Here is a 20,802-nt window from a genome sequence, read left to right on the forward strand (position 1 = left end):
TGAATCCTAATCCGCATCCGTCCGTCCGTTGCACACCCCTATTGAGAGGGGTATTGGCCTTATTGGGTGTGGTATATTGCAATCTTATTGTTCCTAGTTGAATTATTTTTATCATATTCCCAGCGGATTTTGATCACATTGATCGCACCGCTTGAAAAGTTTGTGTAGTGTGTGTGCGCGCTTGTGTGATTGATTTCATTTCTACTTCATATCTAGATTGTCCTTTAATTAGCTATTTCATGGTTGTATCCCAGGCTTGAAAAATAAGCGTACGTTTTTTCGGGAAAAGAAACAGTTGGCTAAAAAATGGTAATCTAAGTGTAGCCTTACTGTGGGAGTCGCCATTGTAGTCTGGGAAATACCCATCTCCTTATCTCGTAGTGCGGGTGAGCTGCGAGAGAAAGACTCCCACTACTCGCAGTTTCCATGGAGTAACATAACGAGGAGTCACTATCTTCACAGGGGATGAAATGCAAAAGAGCCAAAAGTTATAACCATGACCAAGATAAGGAAAGTTGTTGACACCACGAATTCAAAGCATGGGGAATGAGGATCAGACTTCACCAAGGAGAGAAGAGTACGGAAATACATTCGTGGTTCAACTAAAAAGTACAGCAATGCATCACCAAAAACCCGACCCAATACATCAAGCTGCTAGACCTACGCACTTTTGTTAGAGTCCTTTTCTGTCGTCTACAGTGTTTGTAGTTTTGCAAAAACTTCTTCGGCTTTTAATGTTTCATGTTCACACTTGAGAATCATCTTAATGGGGAAAAGTCATATCATAGTAAACAAGACACGAGGTGATATATAAGCGGTTCCTACGTATTCTTCATTTTCCTCTGTGACTCTTGAGTGTATGAGGTCAGTGAACTCGTCATCACCAATAATGCAGGTGAATCTGAACTATAGTTATGTTTATACCCATAATCCATATGCAGATTACACAAAGAGTACTTCTACGATCTACACCCATTCATCGAGAGAAATCCCGATTGTTTTTCGTTAAAACCCTAATTAATGTATGATTTTAAGTTGACTGTGAAAACTACATGTCAGTGTGTCACCGAGCCTCCAATCATGATGGGTTTAAAACTTTAAAGACATGCATGCACCTAGAGTTTCAGACTGTATGGAATTTTTAACGGTGCCAGTAAAATCCATATGCATATAACCACCACGCCTGGTAGATAAGTTGGTAGCTGTGTAAGGTTCCCTTATTTGTCCCCAGTAGAAACAACAGATTCGCTGTGGACGTCACAGAATGAAAGCAGGTAGACCCATTTTATTATATTGAGTTGAGTAAAACTCTGCGTCTTCCGCATGTGTTGGGCTCTTGCCGTGTATTATCCGTGGGGGCTGGGATTTCTTTTCTTCCTATAACTATATAAATTAATCTGTGCTAAAACATTCGTCATGCACAATTCAAACAAGTAAAAGGCCACGTCCAAACTTCATTTGTTATTTGGATTTGGATTGCAATCCGACTGGGGTACCTGAAAATTAAGGAATGGGAGTGCAGTACTAGGCGAAAGCTAAGTCCTTGACCTCTTCGCAGAAGAACCTGACCCGGTCGCCAACCCCAATTACTATGCCACATATTAAGACTCCATATGGGGTCGAGCCTAAGACCTTCCCTCACAGGGAAGGTGATAGCCTGATAGGAATTCACTGTACTAAGACAGTGGTTCCTTACTTGCAGTCTCTTTTTGTGGTCCAGTAAAATTTTGTGTAGTTGCAGGAATTCCTACACTACACCCCTCATATGATTTCATTATTAATCAACTCATTTTTAGGTTTACACTCTTAGTTTTATTGATCAACCTTAAAATGTTCTTACAAGAAAATATAAAGAAATCAAGAATGATCTCTGCTCTCGATTTTCTCTCTCCTATTTACTTGTTTCTTACTCAAAAAAGATCTCTCTCTTTCATTAATACTCGAACGACTATTTATAAGGAAATACATAGTGGATGACAGCTAATCTGTCCTTTATTTTCGCGTATGATCTGCGACATTCTCGCAACCTTACAAATCTTAATTTCGCAAACTCTCTAATTTTCGCAGGACTATCATGTCTTTCTCGTGATCTTGGCTGACGTCATTTATTTTATCATTTCTGAAATTGTTCTGCGACGCTGTTGTGCTGTGTCGTTGATGATTTCGCTGAAACATTGTCATTGCGAGATTCTGATCCTACATCTTGCCTCTTCTCATATCTTCTCTGCAAAGTAGAGAATGATGTGAGAAATGCCGCAGCTGCTCATCTTTTCATATTCTGCATTTATCACACGTATTCTTTTATCCATTTGTTTCTTGACACGTCTTCTGTAACCGCTACTTTTAAACCGCTCACGTCTCTTCGTCTTAATGGTGTTTATGTCTTCAAGTAAAAAAATCTCCTTTATATACTCTTCTTTCTATTTTTCTTTTTACCTTCTCTTCTATTTTTATTCTCTCATCTCTGCAATTCTGTTATTCTTTTGCAAGTTCTGTTGCTGTAACTTTTTCCTCCTTCAATCCTCTTATTTTTTATTCATTCCCATACTCTATATTCAAACATGGCTCCAAGTGGTCATAGATATGAAAAGAATTTACAAGATGTCCAAAAAGATCTTGCTGATAAAGGTTTCACACTCTCCACCATTCCTGGTGAAAATGCCAAATCAACTCTTTATGTCAAACTTTTCTCTGATCAATATTGTGATGATCAATCAATCATAATTTCGTTAGGTCAGATTCTCGCAGGTCTCCCTATTACTCTTTATAACCCAGATCTTCCTTTATTTTATGAAATTCTCGCTCACTCGGGATTTTCGCGAGCTATCTTCCAACTGAGTGGGGACTGTATCTGTCTGATGCTAGAGTTTTCTAATCGTGGTGCTGGTAGAGGATCTCTTTATTCCAAAGAACTTAGGGATCCTAAATTCACAAACCTAGAGATAGTTGCTGAGAAATACACAGTAGCGAATTTCTTTGAGAACTATAAACTTATCTCCATGAAGAAAGAGAATACTCGTTGGGGTATTCGCTTAAAAAGGAAAGATAACATTGATGAAGCCAAAGTTCTCATGCAAGATATTGACTGGCATTCTGGTAAAAACACAACTCCTCGCCAATCTAAAGATGATAAATGGTGTTTTTTTTCTTTAATGCTAAAAGGACCCTCCATTGCTGGGTCAAATGTTCTTCCTGCGAATCTCGCTGCTTATCAACCTTGGGTTTTCTCTTGGCCCGAAAAGGAGAAAGAGGTATGTTTCTTCTCATTTAACTCACTTTATATTTCTTTATTGATTTTTATTATTCTGTTCGCTAACTCTTGCGGCATTCCGCAGATCCAAAAACTGAAAGATAGTTATAACAGGACTGGGAAATCTATTACTCTGTTAGCTCTTCGCGCCTACACGGATGAGGTAAGAAATTTTCTCTTATGATTTTAAATTTTCTTCAATTTTCTCTTATGATTTTAAACAGTATACTGTTACTTCCCTGCTTCCATTTCTTATTTATGTATGTGTGTGAAGATTATTGCTGAAGTAGAAGAATCTGCCGATGTTGCGAAGATTGGTGTTAAAGGTAAAGGTGCTCTTCGTAGGGAAAATAAACTGGTCCTCCTCCAAAGAAGAGGAAAGTTCGTTCTTCTTCTCCTTCAAATATTCCTCCTAACGAAAATTTCGAAAGTGACAAGGGTGATGAGGACAACGATGATCTTGCTGCAAGTGAAGATTCTCCACCTGAATCTTCTATGGCTAAGCTTTCTGGCCTCTTTTCTGATTCTTTACAAGGAATGGGAGATAGCCAATTCGCAAATACCTGCAAAGCTCTCGCTACCCTTTGCGATGTCCCTTTACTAGATGGTGATACTCCCGACTTCTTGCATTCTCTCAATAGTCTGGTATACTTTTATCCTTTTACTTCTTCATTGTTATAACTCAAAATTTCTTTCTATATTAATATTTTTTATATCTTTTCGCAGGCTGGAAAAGCTTCTTTTGTTGTTTCCTCAGATCTAGAGAGAAGACGCGAAAATATTGAAAAGAAGAATCTTCAATTTCGTAAAAAGAATGAAGAATTGGAAGCTGAAGTTAAAGGTCTTCGCGAGAAAAATAGACAATTAGAAATTGATTCTTCTTCGTATAAGAACAAAATCTCTAGTCTTCAGCAAGCTAATAATCAGCTTTATGGTATGTTACTTTTCTCTTTTCCCTTTATTCATTCATCCTGTTTTTTTATCTTATTTAAATGATCCTTTTTGCAGACATTTATGGTCTTTCTGACGAAGCTACCCTTCTTCGTTCATTTCCTAATGCCTTGGATAATGATACCCTTCTTGAGCGTCTTAATAATTTCTTAAATAGCTTCTCAAATGATATAATTTCATCTCTTTCTCTAAATGAGCTTAGATCTAAATTTCGCCTCTTAGAAATTGATCATAGATCTAGTTTAGGCTTAGCCAACCGATTTAAGCGTCTCCTTATTAATTCTAAAGAGAAAACCAATGAGTTAAGAACCAAAATTAGCGGTCTCATAGATGATAAGGATCGCATCTCTGATCAAGGTGCCAAGGCTTTGGCGAAATTCCAAGAGGCTCTCCTTGAAGTTCAACTTGAACGAGATGAAGCTAACCGCAAGAATATCGAACTCTGCGAAAGGGAAAATCAAATTCGTTCTCGTCTCCTCATAAGTAGTGAGGATGAATTTGTTTGGGATGCGAAAATTTTAGATGATGCTAGAAAAGATTTAGGTGTAAATGTTAGTCTCCAAGTTGAGCATACAACCTTGATTAGAGCTATGATTTCTGACAGAGAAGGTTGCTAATTGTTCTTCTTTACTAATCTTTTGAATATTATGAATTCTCATCAAGTTAATAATTGATTGTCTTTTGTTCGCATATTCTGAAAATAAATATCGTGAAAAGATTGAAGAACTTGAAGCTGAAAAGGAGGAACTCGCAAAGAATCTTTCTTCTCGCAACGACAAGTATTCTAGATTAAAGAATCAAATCAAGATCACTGTTGCGAATTTTAAGAATGATGTTATGCATTTTCGCAATCAAACTATCCAAATGTTTTTTGACGATCATAATATCCCACATTCTGATTATCCTTGTCTTTTAGAAGAAATCCCACAGAATACTCCCAGTTTGATTATCTCTAATAACGAAGCTGACGATGAAGAATCTGATAGTGATGGAAGTTCTGATGGTGATGAAGATTCTGATGCAGACGAAGAAGGGAACAAATCTGATGAAGATAATGAAGGATTAACTAAGAAGTAGTCTTTATTTATTTCTTTGATTCTTTGGAATACTTGTACATTTATTTCTTCTTTCTATATATTTGTGTTTCTTTCATTTTGACCTGCATTAATTAAAACAATTCTTCTTTGCAGTACAGTTAATCAATATAATCATTAATTCTTAAATCTTTGAGTAAGTCTCTCATATGGAGACAAATAACATTTTCTAATTTCATACATTCCCATACTTTCCTCTGTTATTTGAATCCAAATGAGAGATTTCATAAAAAAAATTCTTATTGTATAACTTCGCAATCTTATGCGAAGTGAATTTTGTTTCTTTTCAAAATCTCACTCCTGTGTGGTCTTATTTTGCCTTCCTAATTAAAGGTCTTATTATGCCACCTCTTGTCATTGCGACAAAATCCCAGGACGTCCTTGCCCTTTCATGCAAAAACCCATTGATCTTGCCTTAACTTTTTATTTTGTATTATGGCCTCTTCAGGATTGTTGCGACAATATGACAGGCATAAATATTCTTGCGAAAATGAAGCCCCATGACATTGCCGTCTTGCGACGAAACCGCAGGACGTCTTCGCACTTTCATGCGAAAACCCATTGATCTCGTCTTATCCTTTTATTTTGTATTATTGCCTCTTCAGGATTGTTGCACAAATATGACAAGCCTTAATATCCTTGCGAATAAAAAGCCTCATGACATTTGCGTCTTAAGACACTTATCAGCTCCCTAATGGAGGGTGCCGCCCTTATCTACCTCCTGGTTTCCCCTTCAAGGAGGCGTACTTCTACTATACAAGGTTAGCTCCTCCCATCCAGTCTTAACAACAACCAGTTGTTTTCGCAGCCTCTTATCCCTTTTACCTATAGGGCTTATGTTTACGAGACTGCACCCTAAGTGGGGTTTTCTTCAGGCCGAGTGCAGTATAAGCCAAGACTTGTCAAGAATGGAAAGGTACACTTAAAACGTCCCTGGCACTCTTGACTCAACCGTGTACCTCGGCGCCTTGATCATATCTTCACTCCTTGGGAGAGTCCTTATTACCTTAGTCACCCAACCCAAGTCATATGCTTAAGCTGAGAATCCAAGGTGCCTCTCCCGGATGGGCTTCATTGACCCCAAATCTCCATGACTCAGGTTCCGGTGGCGGTGTAGCCTTTCCCTGAGTCATGCAATAGGTACCCCCTTATATGACGTACTTTAGGTCTTACATTTGCCTCTTGCGAAATTGTATTCGCGAACTAGGTGTACGCCATAAAGGTTTGCATCTTTCTCTTTTGTCATTTTTCTCTGATTACTTTTTGTAAAATTCATTATCTCTTGGAGAGTCTCGCAAATCATCATATTGTATCTGAATTTCGCAATCTCAATTTTGCCATTCAACCAAATATATTTTTGAGAATTTTGCTTATTGCGAGAGTATCGCAACAACTTAATGATTCATACATTCCTTGTTTTTATTACCTTTGTCATCCTCTGCTTCTTTATTATTTTCTGCTACTGCTTCCTTAATATTGGTATGTTCATTATTTTTATTCTGAGCTAGCATTAGTTTCGCAACATCTCTTCTCCTTTCCTTTCGATTGTATCCACCATCAACCTCTCACTTCTTTGTGTATCTTTGATTTTGTGTCGCCAGTTTTTCTTCTTGTTTGCTCTTCCTTCGCAAGATTCTATCTCAGTTTCGTAACACCTCTTTCCTTCAACCCAATCTCCCTTTATGATTCCTACACCACTGGGGTGAGGGAATTTGATGCACTGATGAAAAGTTGAAGCTACACCTAGAATCCCATGTATCCAAGGTCGACCAATTAAGGCATTGTAGGGTGATTCTACATCAACGATACAGAATAAGATTTCAGAAGATATTCCTTTCAATGGAATTCGCATAGTAACCTCCCCTTTAGGATTGTTAGCAGTTCCATTAAAACCATATATCTTATATGTTGATGGTATAAGATCATCATCTCTTCCACCCATGGTTTTATAAGTATGATAAAATAAGATGTTAACAGAGCTTCCAGTATCGATTAGAATTCTATTGATTGCCCATGAATCTTCAGCTTCATCATCCTCATCTTCTTTCGGTTTTGGATTAATTTCTAATTTGACTACCAATGGATTGTCATGCACCTTTTCTCCTTCGGGAATTTCTTCTGCGGTAAAAGAAATGATCTGTTTCTGCCATTTCTCTAGTGGCGAGATTTTCGCAATATTCATAATTTCTCTTCCATCATTATCTCTTGCGAACACTCTATTAAAAACATTATCATGAAAATCTTCAATTGTCTTATATGAATGTACGATAGAGTGACAGAATAGATTTTTTGCTTTTGCACCAACTTCTATGAAGAATGTTTCTTTCTTTTTCATCATATTCACTTTGTGATGTTCTGGTGGTGGTGGCAGTGGTTGAGATTTTGGATGCTCTACCAGAAAGTCGTTTAGTTTTCCTTGATCTATCATTCTCAAAATAATTCTTTTTACATTTCTGCAATCATTTGTGGTATGTCCATGAAAATGATGATAAGAACAAAACTCATGACTTATGTGGTTTGGAGGTGGTTCCGTTCCCATGTTCCAGGGTATTGGCATATTATCCATCAAGATTATATCTTCCCATATCTTCTCCACACTTGCATTTAGAGGTGGCATCTTGATTTCTTCCCATACTACCTTGTGACCTCCTTGTCCTCTATTATAGTTTTGTCTTTGACCTCCATAAGTTTCTTGCGGTTGATCGAGTCTTTGAATCTTGTTATTTCCTCCACGATTGTAGAAATTTCTTTCTCTTTCATACTCTTCTTGATCTCGGCTTCCCATAGCTAGCAGATTCTGTTGATTGTTACTTGTCACCTTCTCTTGTTGTACTTGTGAAGTATTCGCCACTGTGTTTATTAACTTGGGTAATAAGCTTGCATTCGTTTTTTATGAGCTGGTGTTCGCAACTGGATATGATTCCATTTCATTTTGCCTTTCCTCTAGAGCAATGTATTCTTCTTGAAGTTCTCGCAATTCAGTCATTGTGATCGTATTTTTGACTCTGAAAATTTGGACATACAATAGGTTCGTTGCAAACATAGCATTGATAAATGATAATATAAGATATCTCTCATCTACACGGCCAGCCATTTCGCTACACATAGTTCTACATCTTTTAGTCAGGTGTTTCAAACTTTCGCCAATCCTTTGTTTTAATCCAAACGCATCTTTTATACCAGGTCGCGAGGAATTATTACTTATATATGACCCCAAGAATGTGTCTGCAAATGATTGAAGGAGGTTATTGTGTTCTTTGGTAGACCTTCAAACCATTTTAACGCCTCTCCTGTTAAGCTGGATGCGAAATATTTTTACAATACGGCATCATGATTTTCCCATTGTAACATGCACCTCACATAGGCTTTAATGTGTTGAATTGAACAAGTTGTTCCTCCTAATTGTACTTCCCTTGTAAATGGAGTTTTCGCAGCTTCTTCTATTGCTTCATCCAATTGTTTTCTACCCACTTCTCCTCTATTATTTAGCATTCCTCTCATTTCTTCTAATTCTTTCAAGATTTGTTTATTTACACCTGAATCTTGATCCATTGGTCTCTTTAATTTCGCCTCTCTTCTTCTGCGATCATGTCTATCTTCTCTCGCGAAATTTTGCATTTCTTCTTCATTATCCTCATCTCGTCTTCTTCTGCGATTCTCTTCCTCATCTCTATCTTGAATTCGCATATGATGATGCCTTTCATTTTCCCCTCCATGATTTTGTTCATTTCTTATCAATTCAATTCGCTGTCTTTCAGCCATCCTCTTTACTCTATCATACTCTTCATTGAGATTACCATTATTCCGGTTTTGTGTACGTCTTCTTTCTCGATTGTCATGATTGTTTTGGCGAATTGTCTCCTGAACCTCTTGTTCTTCCATTTCCGCTCTCAATCTTTCACGTTCGCAGATTAAACGTGCTTGTTCAGCATAATGTCTTTCAATTTCTTCTTCAATTGTCTGTTGACTTCTTTGAGTTTCTCTCACATGTAAAATTCTTCTTCCTTCCTCTCGATTTCCTTCGCCATCTTGGTCATTTCATCCCTGATGTTGTCATTTCTCTTGATCTCCACCATTTTTCCCATCATCAAAAGTTTCATTTTGTGGAACGTAACGATCATCATCTCTTTCTCTATTTTCGCGATATTCTTCATTAGGATTTGATATTTCTTCTTGAATATTGTTTCCAACAATGATTGTGGGTGAATTTCGCCTCATTTCTCTTCTAGTCGATCTTGCATATGACTTTGTAATACTTCTCGATCTTCTATTCTGTAGTCTTATATTCTTCATCCTTAATTTGTGATTTTTCCTTGTTAAATTTGCACGTTCTTCTGACTCAGCTCTTCTTTCTTCATGTATTCTTCGTCTCAACATTTCTAACGCTCCACTTTCCTCATCTCCATGAATTATTCCTTCATCTGCTTCTTGATTTCTCTCTTCCTGTCTATAATTTCTGTTTTGTTGCTCTTCTTCTACTTCTTCTGCCGAATTTGATTGCCAAGTGTGTATGCTCACCCTATCATAATCTGTATTCCTCCCTTGAATTAGTGTCTGTTGAATTGGTGGTTGAATTTGATTTTCTCTATTACTTCTCATTCTAGTAGATTCTCCCATTTCACTTCTTTCTCTTCCAGCAATTCTTTTGCTTCTTCTAACAGTAGTCGGTTGTTAGGATGTATTTCTTCTTCTAGCCATTTCTTCAATGTTAACAATATTGCAAGAAATTATGGAAAATTCTTAATCAATCACTCTAAATTTTCACAAATCTCAATATCAATCTTCAACTTTTTCTAAAATAATCTTCAACACCTCCCTGTTTCTAGCGCCATTATGTAGTTGCAGGAATTCCTACACTACACCCCTCATATGATTTCATTATTAATCAACTCATTTTTAGGTTTACACTCTTAATTTTATTGATCAATCTTAGAATGTTCTTACAAGAAAAGATAAAGAAATCAAGAATGATCTCTGCTCTCGATTTTCTCTCTCCTATTTACTTGTTTCTTACTCAAAAAAGATCTCTCTCTTTCTTTACAACTCGAACGACTATTTATAAGGAAATACATAGTGGATGACAGCTAATCTGTTCTTTATTTTCGGGTATGGTCTGCGACATTCTCGCAACCTTACAAATATTAATTTCGCAAACTCTCTAATTTTCGCAGGACTATAATATCTTTCTCGTGATCTTAGCTGACGTCATTTCTTTTATCATTTCTTTATACCATGTTGTGATGTGTCATTGATAATTTCGCTGAAACATTGTCATTGCGAGATTCTGATCCTACATTTTGTATAGCGCTTGCTCTCTACCTGTTGAGATTATTAGTCCCACATTGTTGGGCAATCTAAGATCTTGCGGTTTATAATCTCTTAGGGCCTCTCTACTCATTGTCAATTGGTTTTGAGTTGGATGCCCGTATTCTAACATGGTATCAGAGCAGGCTATTTGCGACGAGTCATTGACCGCGCCTTTACTCCGCGTCACCAGATTTAATTGTCCACGTGTTAGACCCAACGAGGCTACGCGTGAGGGGGCGTGTTGAGATTATTAGTCCCACATTGTTGGGCAATCTAAGATCTTGCGGTTTATAATCTCTTAGGACCTCTCCACTCATTGCCAATCGATTTATAATCTTTCTTTCCTAACTAAAAAAACAGATAACGAACATGTTTAGTAGCGAAATCTCCTACATGGACATATTGAGTTCAAGTCTGACTGTTGAATAACTCTTACTAAAAAAGATGCCCTTCTATACTACAATCTTATCTATTGTTCAACTCATTCTTGCTCAAATGAAAAATGTTAGAAATTGAGCCACTTGCATCCTCACTTCCAGTGACATTGTGAATTTTCGACCATTCGTTCTCCTAACTTGCCTGATATTCTGACATTGTGAATTTTCGACCATTCGTTCTCCTAACTTGCCTGATATTCTGCTTGATCAGTTTTCCGTTTAAAGATGTCCACGTAGGAGCGTAGATGGACGTACTCCCTGACATGACTCTTATAAGTGATTACTAAATTGTAAGTATGTAACCTCTATTAGTAGTTCTAGAAGAAAAATGCTGTTACTGGTTGAGATTCTAATTTATACAGCATGAAAAGTAAAAACCAGCTAGTGCCAACTACTTGTGTTGACTATAGAGATCGACCCATCACTAAAAACTTAAACTCGCAAAAATACAAACAACTTTCAAAGAAATTTCGTGGTGCCTACATTTGTGGAAAATTAAACTCCCTCTTCATGTTTGTATTATAAATGAGTGTCGGCTCTGAAGCAATCCTTTCTCTCTGTCTCACCATTTTTATCCCTCTCCTATTCCACAGAATCCTCTGCTGGTACCGTTTGAGTTCGCGAGATGGATCGTACACTCCATGAAGCAGCTGTAAGCGGGGACGTTTCGACCTTTCTCAATCTTGTTGGAGAAAATGATGTGAATCTCATCGAACAAACTACATACAACTCCATGAACACTGTGTTACACTTGGCTTCAAGATTTGGGCACAGCCAATTAGTACAAGAAATAATCAAGTTAAGATGGGAGCTGGTTTTAAAGGAGAATGAAAATATGGAAACTCCATTACATGAAGCATGTAGAGGAGGTCATCTTGATGTTGCCAAGATTTTATTGGAGACTGATCCTTCTGTGGTTTCCAAAGTTAACCGAGAATATGAGAGTGTCTTATTTGTTGCATGTGAACGTGGGAGAGTGGAGATTGTGGAACATCTGTTGGTGAATTATGCATGGTTGATTGGGTTGGAAGAAGATGGATTAACAACTTCGTTGCATGTTGCGGCTGCCGGAGGTCATTTAGGTATACTTCTAGCTCTACATTTAAATACAAGATGGATTATTATCCCAGTTTAATCTGTTTTCACCAAGTAGATCATATTCACCAAAATTGAAACAAAGAATTCTAAATGTTTTCTAAATGTTTGTTTCGAAACGCCACCTAAATTAGAGTTTAGGCTTCATAATCATGATGGTCAATTATCTTATGCACAGTGAGAAGATATTTCAGCTAAAAAGATCAGAGTTTCAGTTATAATAACTGGGTGTAATAATTAGTGTACAAACAGCTTTTCAGTGGGAACTCGGAAGCTCTTTAGTTGGTCTTGGCCTAATCTATAATCTAACGCGTGGACTGCCACCACGCGGTAAGTTAATACATCATTATCACCTTGATTAGGCTATAATCAAGAATAAATCAATGGAAACATGCTTCAGCAATGCAATAATTGGAGTACCAATTGAGCCTTTTATGTTTTCATTTTTCTACTCTTTCTAATAGAATAGATTAAAGAGCTAAGGGTTCCAATGACATTCTCTGTAACCCCTAAAAATTGACATAAGGTAAACGTAAGTGGGATCACTTGCCTCCACTTACTAATTGACTCAGAAGTTTTTCCAAGTAAAATTAGGATTTTATACTATGGGTGAACCTACTTCTTTGTAGGATACTAATAATCTTCTTAATTTAATTTTGGTTTGCATCAAAAGAGGAAAAACTGACTGATTACATTTTATTATAACAGAAATTGTCAAAGAAATATTACAAGTCCAACCAGCATTTGCGTGGAAAAGGGACTCACAAGGATGCTCACCCTTGCACATAGCTTGTAGCAAAGGACATCTAGGCATAACAAGAGATATCCTAAAGGTGGATGAAGACCTATCTTCATTACAGGATAATGAAGGAAGAACTCCACTTCATTTGTGTGCAATCAAAGGTCGTGTTAATATCATTGATGAAATCATCTCAAAAAGTCTTCAATCGGCTGAGATGATAACGAAATCAGGTGAAACTGTCTTACATTTAGCTGTGAAGAATAACCAATTCGACGCGATTAAGTACTTGGTTGAAACCTTAAACATCACCAACATGGTTAACTTACCTGACAATGATGGCAACACCGTTTTACATATCGCGTCGGCTGCAAAACTCACCACTGTAAGAAAACCTGAAACTGGAAGAGAATCATCCATGTTAATTAAGATTTTGTTCATTAGTTTTGTCAGTAAACGAGAATTAGATAATCGACCGAACAAAAATGCATTATCCTGTTTTTCCTATTTTTGTCCAATGTGTTCAATGTACATGTGGGGTGTAGGGAACTGATGCAGAAACAACAAATTGGCCATTGACATACAGTTTGAAAACTGGAGTTTGGAGAGAACTTCAACTGCATATTAAAGTTATAATGATTTTACAAATATCCTACTAAGTCACTAAGATCTTACAATTCTGTTTCTGATTATCAACTTTTGCTTTCCATGTGTATAAACACAGATGGTTACATACCTAGTAAACAAGTCGGGTGTTGATGTAAATGCTCTTAATCGAAGGGGATTCACACCTCTAGATGTCGTTGAAAAAGATGTGAGCAATTCTGGTGCGCTGCTGCTTATTCCAACGCTAAAAGAGGCCGGAGCCAAAAACAGCGATGAATTGCCAACAAAATCACCTGAAATAAGACGAGTTAATAATACAGTTTCTGCAAGATCAATTGAGAAAATTTTCAGAGCACCATCTTGGTGGTCAAAGAAAACTCTTGATTCTTCACCTAAAACTCATCACAAGAGAAAGCGTCACACTCACAGAAGAGGAAAGCAACTTGCACTCCACAATGAAGGTATTCTGAATGCTCGAAACACAGTAACTCTGGTGGCTGTTCTAATAGCAACTGTAACATTTGCTGCTGGAATCAATCCCCCAGGAGGCGTATACCAAGACGGTGTTTTGATGGGAAAGGCAATTATGGGGAAGACAACTCCTTTCAAGGTCTTCATGTTCTGCAACAATGTGGCTTTGTTTTCATCAATCGGAATCGTTGTTGTTCTTGTTAGTGTCATCCCTTTTCGGCGTAAAACAATGATGAAACTGTTGGTTGTGACACACAAAATCATGTGGTTTTCTGCTTCATTCATGGCAGCCGCTTATATTGCAGCAGCGTTTGTCATTACAAGGAAGGGAAAGGGATCAAATTGGATGTTGGTCTCTGTGGTATCAATTGGAGCAGGATCTCTGTTGTCTATTTCTATGGGTCTTGGGGTTATTTTGGTACAACACTGGCTCAGAAAATGGGAGTGGAGAAGATTGAGGGAGAAGAGAAAAGAAACTCCAAACAGTAGTGTAAGTAGTCAGTTGCGCAACACCAGGAAAATGCGTAGTCCCCACTCTACCAACTCTGACGTAGACAGCTCCGAAAGCCAAGGATTCATGGTTTACTGAGTGGGTGAACCTGCAAAACCGTGAGACACAGTCTAGTTAGATAAATAGCTATATAACCTATAGATCTACTATATTTTGAAGTCCTCTTCTTGTATTTCACTGCCACAATAGTGTACCCTATGCAGATTTATTTTGCTAATCAGTTTAATGGTTTAGTTCGTACAACCTACTGTGGAAGAGTCAAGTTTGCGTACATTCAGATACAATAAGATATTGACGCAAGTAACAAAAGATGACAATATATAAAAAAGCATACAGAAAAGCATTTTACCTCTGATTGTACTTAAAATCTTTTGAAGCTCATAGACAAAAACTTCTGACATCCTTATGGTTGAGCAGTAGCCAGTAAGAATAAGAAGTGCTTGTAGAGACATCTTTCGTCGCAACACCTTAAAACATCTTATTTCTTAATTCGACAACTATCAAACTGTAAGCTGTTTGGTAACCTGTTTCACTACACAAGTCAAAGCTACTGATCTCTGTAATCAAGACAAGAAGTCAAGAATGTTCCAAACATAATTGTATATTTTAGAAGTATTATGCAAACTATAAATTTCTTATTCAAACAGAATTAAACCATTTGCTGCTCAAAGAATTGATCAGAGAACATAAATCAATGAACATATATGATAAGAATTACGATTACAACAACTGACAGAGATTACAAATCCAACCATGAAACTACACGTTGCACATTTCCTTCGTTTCGACGATATTCCTGTGGCAAACTATGTCAACAAATTTACTTATATGGGTGCCTAGTACTGAAGAACACATTAACTCTTAGTCGAGGCTGCAGGATTGCCAGTCGAATAAGACAATCGATCTGTGTTGAATTCATGGTTAGACTGATCTCCACGTGCATGCTGAACAAAATCTCCAGAGGACATATGGGATCCATGACAAGCACAAACAATCTTCACTTGATTTTTGTCATACCTGTAGGCAACCCCAGAGATAGTTTTGCCATTTGGTCCAGGACCCGTAGTGGACACCCATGGTAAATTAGGGTAGGATCCAGATCCACCAAATCTCAAACCTGGAGCAATACCTGGTCTTATAGCCGAACCTGCAGGAGGGAAACCTTCCACCCCCTGTTGAGATGCTGCATTGGCCCTCACATTCACACCATTTTCGTTCACATCATGTCGTGCTTGAGAAGAGGAAGATGAACCGCCTTCTTCTACTACAATAGGCTGTTTATCACCTTGCACCAACTCAACTGTCTTTCTTTCATCTGTTAAAATTTCTGATGAACCCTGAGGAGGTCTCTCGACAATAGCTGCATCCAAAATAGTAAAAAAATGAAAACTTAAATGTATCAGAATCTATACAAGAGAGCGGTAGTGCTAAATTATTTTATTATGGTGTCACTAAACAAGCCAATATCCTTGGCCTCAAAAATAAATCGATGAGAATCTATTTCGATCACCCAATACAGAAACTAATTTTACCAGGTAAAAGGGAAAGGTCATGAAAACATTTTCAAGCCACTAATTCCTATAAGATGATGGCACTATTACGTTTCAATATGTACTACATTGCAGGTATTTAATGAATATAGCTGATATAAGTCACAACCTTCCGACCTACACATGCCACCTACAGTAACAAACACAATTCCAGAATTTTCCATGGCGTTCACAAGAACAAAAGGCAAGGGTTCTTACCAGCCGTCTCAACATGTTGGACTTCACTCTCATGCTTCTTCGAGCAATTTATATCCTCGAACGCCAATTTCCGTTTACTATTACTAGCCTCTAACCAAGATTTCTGTCCCATCTCAACACAATCAGATTTCTCTTTCTCAGCAACTCCTTTCAACTTATTATCATTTCCACCCCAAAGTCCTTCATACTTGATTAATTTCGCATCATTTCTCTCCGTCGATACCTCAGTATCCCCAACAGAAGACTCGGGCTTCCCTCCAAGATTTGTAAAAAAATTCTCCGGCACCTCCTTCTCTTTCACAGAATCCTCAGTCACATCATTTGGTTTCGAATCTTTCGATTCATTATCTGATTCGTCTATTTCAATAATTTCTTTCTTGACATCATTATCCACGGAATTTCCACCATCTTTGCTGTTCTTTTCTTTATCAACTGATCCACCACCACCACCACAAGGTAGTCCTAAGCTTAACTCAATCCCATTCCCATCTTCCATTTATAGAAAATCAAATTTAAAACCTGAAAATGTTGCCTATGAACTAACAATAACAAAACATAATACCTGCACAAAATCCAAACCAAATTGAAACTAAATTATTCAGAAATTACTAATCCTGAAGGTAATATGATGAAATTAGGGATCGATCTTGAAATTAACTTCAAAATTGGAGTAAATGATAATGAGATTTACTTACCTGTATAGAGGAAAGCTGAAAATGATTGTGCAAAACTAATGAAGAAGAAATTGAATCATCATGTTTAGTAAGATGGAAGCTGAGAGAAGCCCTAATTTGGAGAATAAGGACAGATTATCAGATGGTTTGCAACCGTAATAATCTAGGTAGGAGCGACCTGGTTCTTCTTTTGTTTGTAAAGTTGGTGCTGGTTATGACCAAGATCTGGCCCACAGTTATCAACCGTTGATATGTATTTGCAACAACGAAAATGGTGATTCGGACAGACTCGAACTTGAGGCCTTCAATGAGCTAGACTAATGCACTTGCAAAACCCTCAAACTGGATATTAGATCCGGGGCCAACCATCGAGGGGTCTCGTGGTTGGCATGCTCTCTCCCACTGCGGAGGTGGGTTCGAAAAACATACCTTTTGTATGATGAATCGGTGAGAAAATGGGGAGAGCAGCGCCGTGATTATCAGAAATAACTTCTTGAGGAGTTATTGGTGTAGTCCAAGACAATTGTTCAAAATCATCAAAAAGAAAAAAATATTAAATCTGGATAACCGCCGAAAATGTCTGTGGCAACGAGTCCATATTTTGGTTTCTACCCCAAGGATGCTTATTTCCCATCGGATAATAGTTCTGAAAGACCATTAATCTTCTTCATTTTTTGGTGTTGAAATTATACCGGTGATTTTTTATATAACTCAAATTTCATAAGAAAATCATGATACAATTAAATTTCATGTTCTTATGACGATTTTTTGGTTTTTTCATTTTATAAGAAAGAAAAAAGGAAAAATATTTACAAGGTGTATCAAAAGGCTAAAGCACGGGGCTTAGAAGAAACAAGCTTTAATTTACAACAGGATAATATTCTCTAATCCACTCAAATCAAAAAAAAATATTAAGGCATTAATTATTACTTAAAGCTTCCTCTCTAGAAAACCAAATGATGTATGTGCGCTTTATCAACAAAATCAACTCGTCTCAACCCTTCTTTCTAAGACCTAACTACACTAATTTTTTATATATTACAGTTTTTTTGTTTTGTTTTTTCCATCTATATTGTTGGTCGAATGGGATAAGGTTCACCATTTCCCCGCCCAGACTCCCATATTTCGTGGATATTATTCCAAATATTACTTTCCAAGACCTAACTACACTCATTGCTTTAACTCTCTCCATCATCTCAAATATGAGCAAGAAACCAAGAAGAAAATTCAAAATAACAACTAACACGGTTTCAGTAACCATTCATCATTTTTTTCTTCTTTCCTAAAAAATTAGGAGTATTTATACTTCTGCAATCCTTATTTTCTCTCACTTATCCAACCCTTAGTTTCTCTCAACATAAATATAGGCATGGAATTGATGAGAGGATACATTTTGATGATTGACAGGTAGTACTTGACATGTGTATTATTGTGAATTTTAACCAACTTAAAATCTTGAAACTTCTCTAAAAAAGATTGGGTTTGTAAATTCTGTTGGAAAACAATTAATAGAAAATTGATTTTGAAAGTTTTTAAGAAAAATAATAACTTATTATTTTCTTTGTGAATGAAACTTTTTAGTCTCACACCGGGAGTTCCTCTTTTTAAAATTGTATTATTCCATTATATAAACAAATTCTCTACTTTTCAAAATATCTATGGGAAAGGGGTTTATCTATATTTTAGAGAGACCCCAAAGGGAAAATATTTTTATTGTTTTCTTAAGCTTTCGGGATTTTCCTTACAAGTTTTTCGGAGTTGCCAATCTCAAGTTGAACATCTACTACATATGCTAGTAGTAGGTGTAGTAGGGTGTTTTATCCTGGAGATATCCATCCTGTGAGGGCTATAGCATCACTCTTGAGTGTAGCTGGACGCTAATGTCTTAAGGATAGCATGTTGAACATGTGACTCACTATGTTTTCAAAGTTTTGTCTTGTTGTTGTAGCGAAGATCTGGGGAGCTTGTCCGTTTCGTCAAATCAATCACTTCATTATAAAGGAGCTAAGTATCAATAACTTTTGCTTATTCAATTTTTTCTTGTTTTTGATTATTACACCCAACAATCTAAAGACATTATCATTTGTAATAATCGAGAATGGTTGATTGGTTTTTGAATCATGGATGTTAATTGTGGAGTGGAAAACAAAAACGAATTTTCGGTCAGCTGTAGGGTTTTGAATTTATCTCTTAACCTATAAGGAATTTCGATAAACCCTTTTTACCTAGAGTACTAGACCTCCTGATAGTTACCCACGTAAAATTTCGGAATTTTTGGAGTTGTAAAAGTATTTTATTGATATTTTACAAAACAAAGAAACGTTCCTGAAAAATTCTGACGAACAAAAATTTGATGTTGACTAAATTAGTTTTTATGGGGTAACCATGAGTTTTTTCAAATGGTGATTCAAACGAAGTTTGTAGATCTAGATGTTATCTTCAAAATCATATTTTATTTTCCGATTCGGAACTAAGGTTTGTGAGATGTGGTGTATTAGGTGATTGGGAAATTACCGTGTTCATGTTAAGAGTGTAAACGAAGATTGTGACATGAAATTGAAAAGGGACATGGCTACCAGGCGCATGTGGATGAACACAAGTCTTCCAAAGATAATAAAGGCAAGAACATCAAACACAACTCTAACCGTAGTATCCATAAGAAAGGTATGTTTCGTAAAACTGAATCTGACATTACTTTAATTAAGGGTGATTGTTATGTTAGTAAAATTCCTGGCCACATAGAAATAAATTGTAGACAACATAAAAACCTTAATAAGTAGAAATTTAATGCTAATTTAGTTGAAATAATCTAGAACGAGTTCAATGGCATGATGTCGGAAGTTATTTTAATAACCAATGTGAAAGACCAGTAGGTGGACTCTGGAGCCACCAAGAATGTTTGTTGAAACAGAGACCTATTCACCTCCTATTAGAGGATAGGGGATGTCGAGAAACTCTTTGTGAGTAACTCATCTGCGACAGAGGTTGCATAAAAGGAAAAGGTCGAGCAGAAGCTCACATCTGTAATATTCTCACATTGAATGAGTTTTCATGTTCCGGGCATATGCAAGAATCTTGTATCTTGTTCTGTTGTAGATGGTAAAAGATTCAATATTTTAATTGAATCTAGAAAACTTTTTGTAACTAGGCAATGATTTTTTTAGGCAAGGGTTATAAGATTTTAGGTCTAAATAAGCTTAACAGAAAAATGATAAAGTGAAACTTATAAGTCAATGCATAAACTGGATAGCGTAGGCTGCTTACCCAAATTTATTTTTGATATTGAACACAAAAGTGAAAACTGTGTATAATCAAAATATGCTATAAAACCTTTTAGCAAAAATGTTCAGAGTAATTCTAAGCCCTTAGAATTAATTCAGTTAGGCCTAGTTGACATGAGTTCAACCCAAAACCACTATGCTAAAAAATGGTTTATAACTTTCGTAGATGATTGTACGAGGTATTATCTTGTATACTTGCATAGGGATAAGGCTGATGCCTTAGAAGCCTTAAGATGTATAAACTTTAAGTTGAAAACCAATTAGAAGATAACAACCGTATCCTTAAGGAGATGATAATTGCCATGTTGATTAGTTCAGGATTACCTACGGCCTTATGGGGGGAGGCAGTCCTCTTAACTAGTATATCCTGAATAGAGTACCCTTTTAAGGATCAGATGAAACTCCATATAATTTATGGAAAAATAGATGACCTTATTATGAATGCGTCAAAGTGTGGGGTATTTGACTAAGATTGTCATTCCTCTTCCTAAAAGAACTAGATAGAAACCAAAAATGTTGATTGTGTCTTCATATAGGGTATGCTGAGTATACTTCTACATATAGATTTTTGGTTGTGTGTTTTGATTTTTCAAACTTTGCTGTGATTTCTCTGACTTTAGTGTGAATATTATTACGGA

At 36.7% G+C, this 20,802-nt stretch overlaps 2 protein-coding genes across 2 annotated transcripts; one reads left to right on the forward strand and one right to left on the reverse strand.

The window, feature by feature from the left end:
* The first annotated feature begins 11,556 nt into the window (after positions 1-11,556).
* Positions 11,557-14,704, forward strand: LOC113337927 (ankyrin repeat-containing protein NPR4-like). Its single transcript, XM_026583464.1, has 3 exons — positions 11,557-12,121; positions 12,843-13,258; positions 13,598-14,704. Exons 1-3 carry the CDS (start codon positions 11,665-11,667, stop codon positions 14,537-14,539), a joined length of 1,815 nt encoding a protein of 604 aa, XP_026439249.1. The 5' UTR covers positions 11,557-11,664; the 3' UTR covers positions 14,540-14,704.
* Positions 14,705-15,082: 378 nt separating this feature from the next.
* On the reverse strand, positions 15,083-17,102 carry LOC113337928 (ninja-family protein mc410-like). Its single transcript, XM_026583465.1, has 3 exons — positions 16,905-17,102; positions 16,210-16,771; positions 15,083-15,821 (listed from the first exon to the last, which is right to left on the reverse strand). The coding sequence occupies exons 2-3, from the start codon at positions 16,703-16,705 to the stop codon at positions 15,316-15,318; spliced, it is 1,002 nt and encodes a 333-aa protein (XP_026439250.1). The 5' UTR covers positions 16,706-16,771; positions 16,905-17,102; the 3' UTR covers positions 15,083-15,315.
* Between the last annotated feature and the right edge of the window lie 3,700 nt (positions 17,103-20,802).

This window comes from Papaver somniferum, unplaced genomic scaffold (genome assembly GCF_003573695.1).
Source record: "Papaver somniferum cultivar HN1 unplaced genomic scaffold, ASM357369v1 unplaced-scaffold_18, whole genome shotgun sequence".
Lineage (NCBI taxonomy): Eukaryota > Viridiplantae > Streptophyta > Magnoliopsida > Ranunculales > Papaveraceae > Papaver > Papaver somniferum.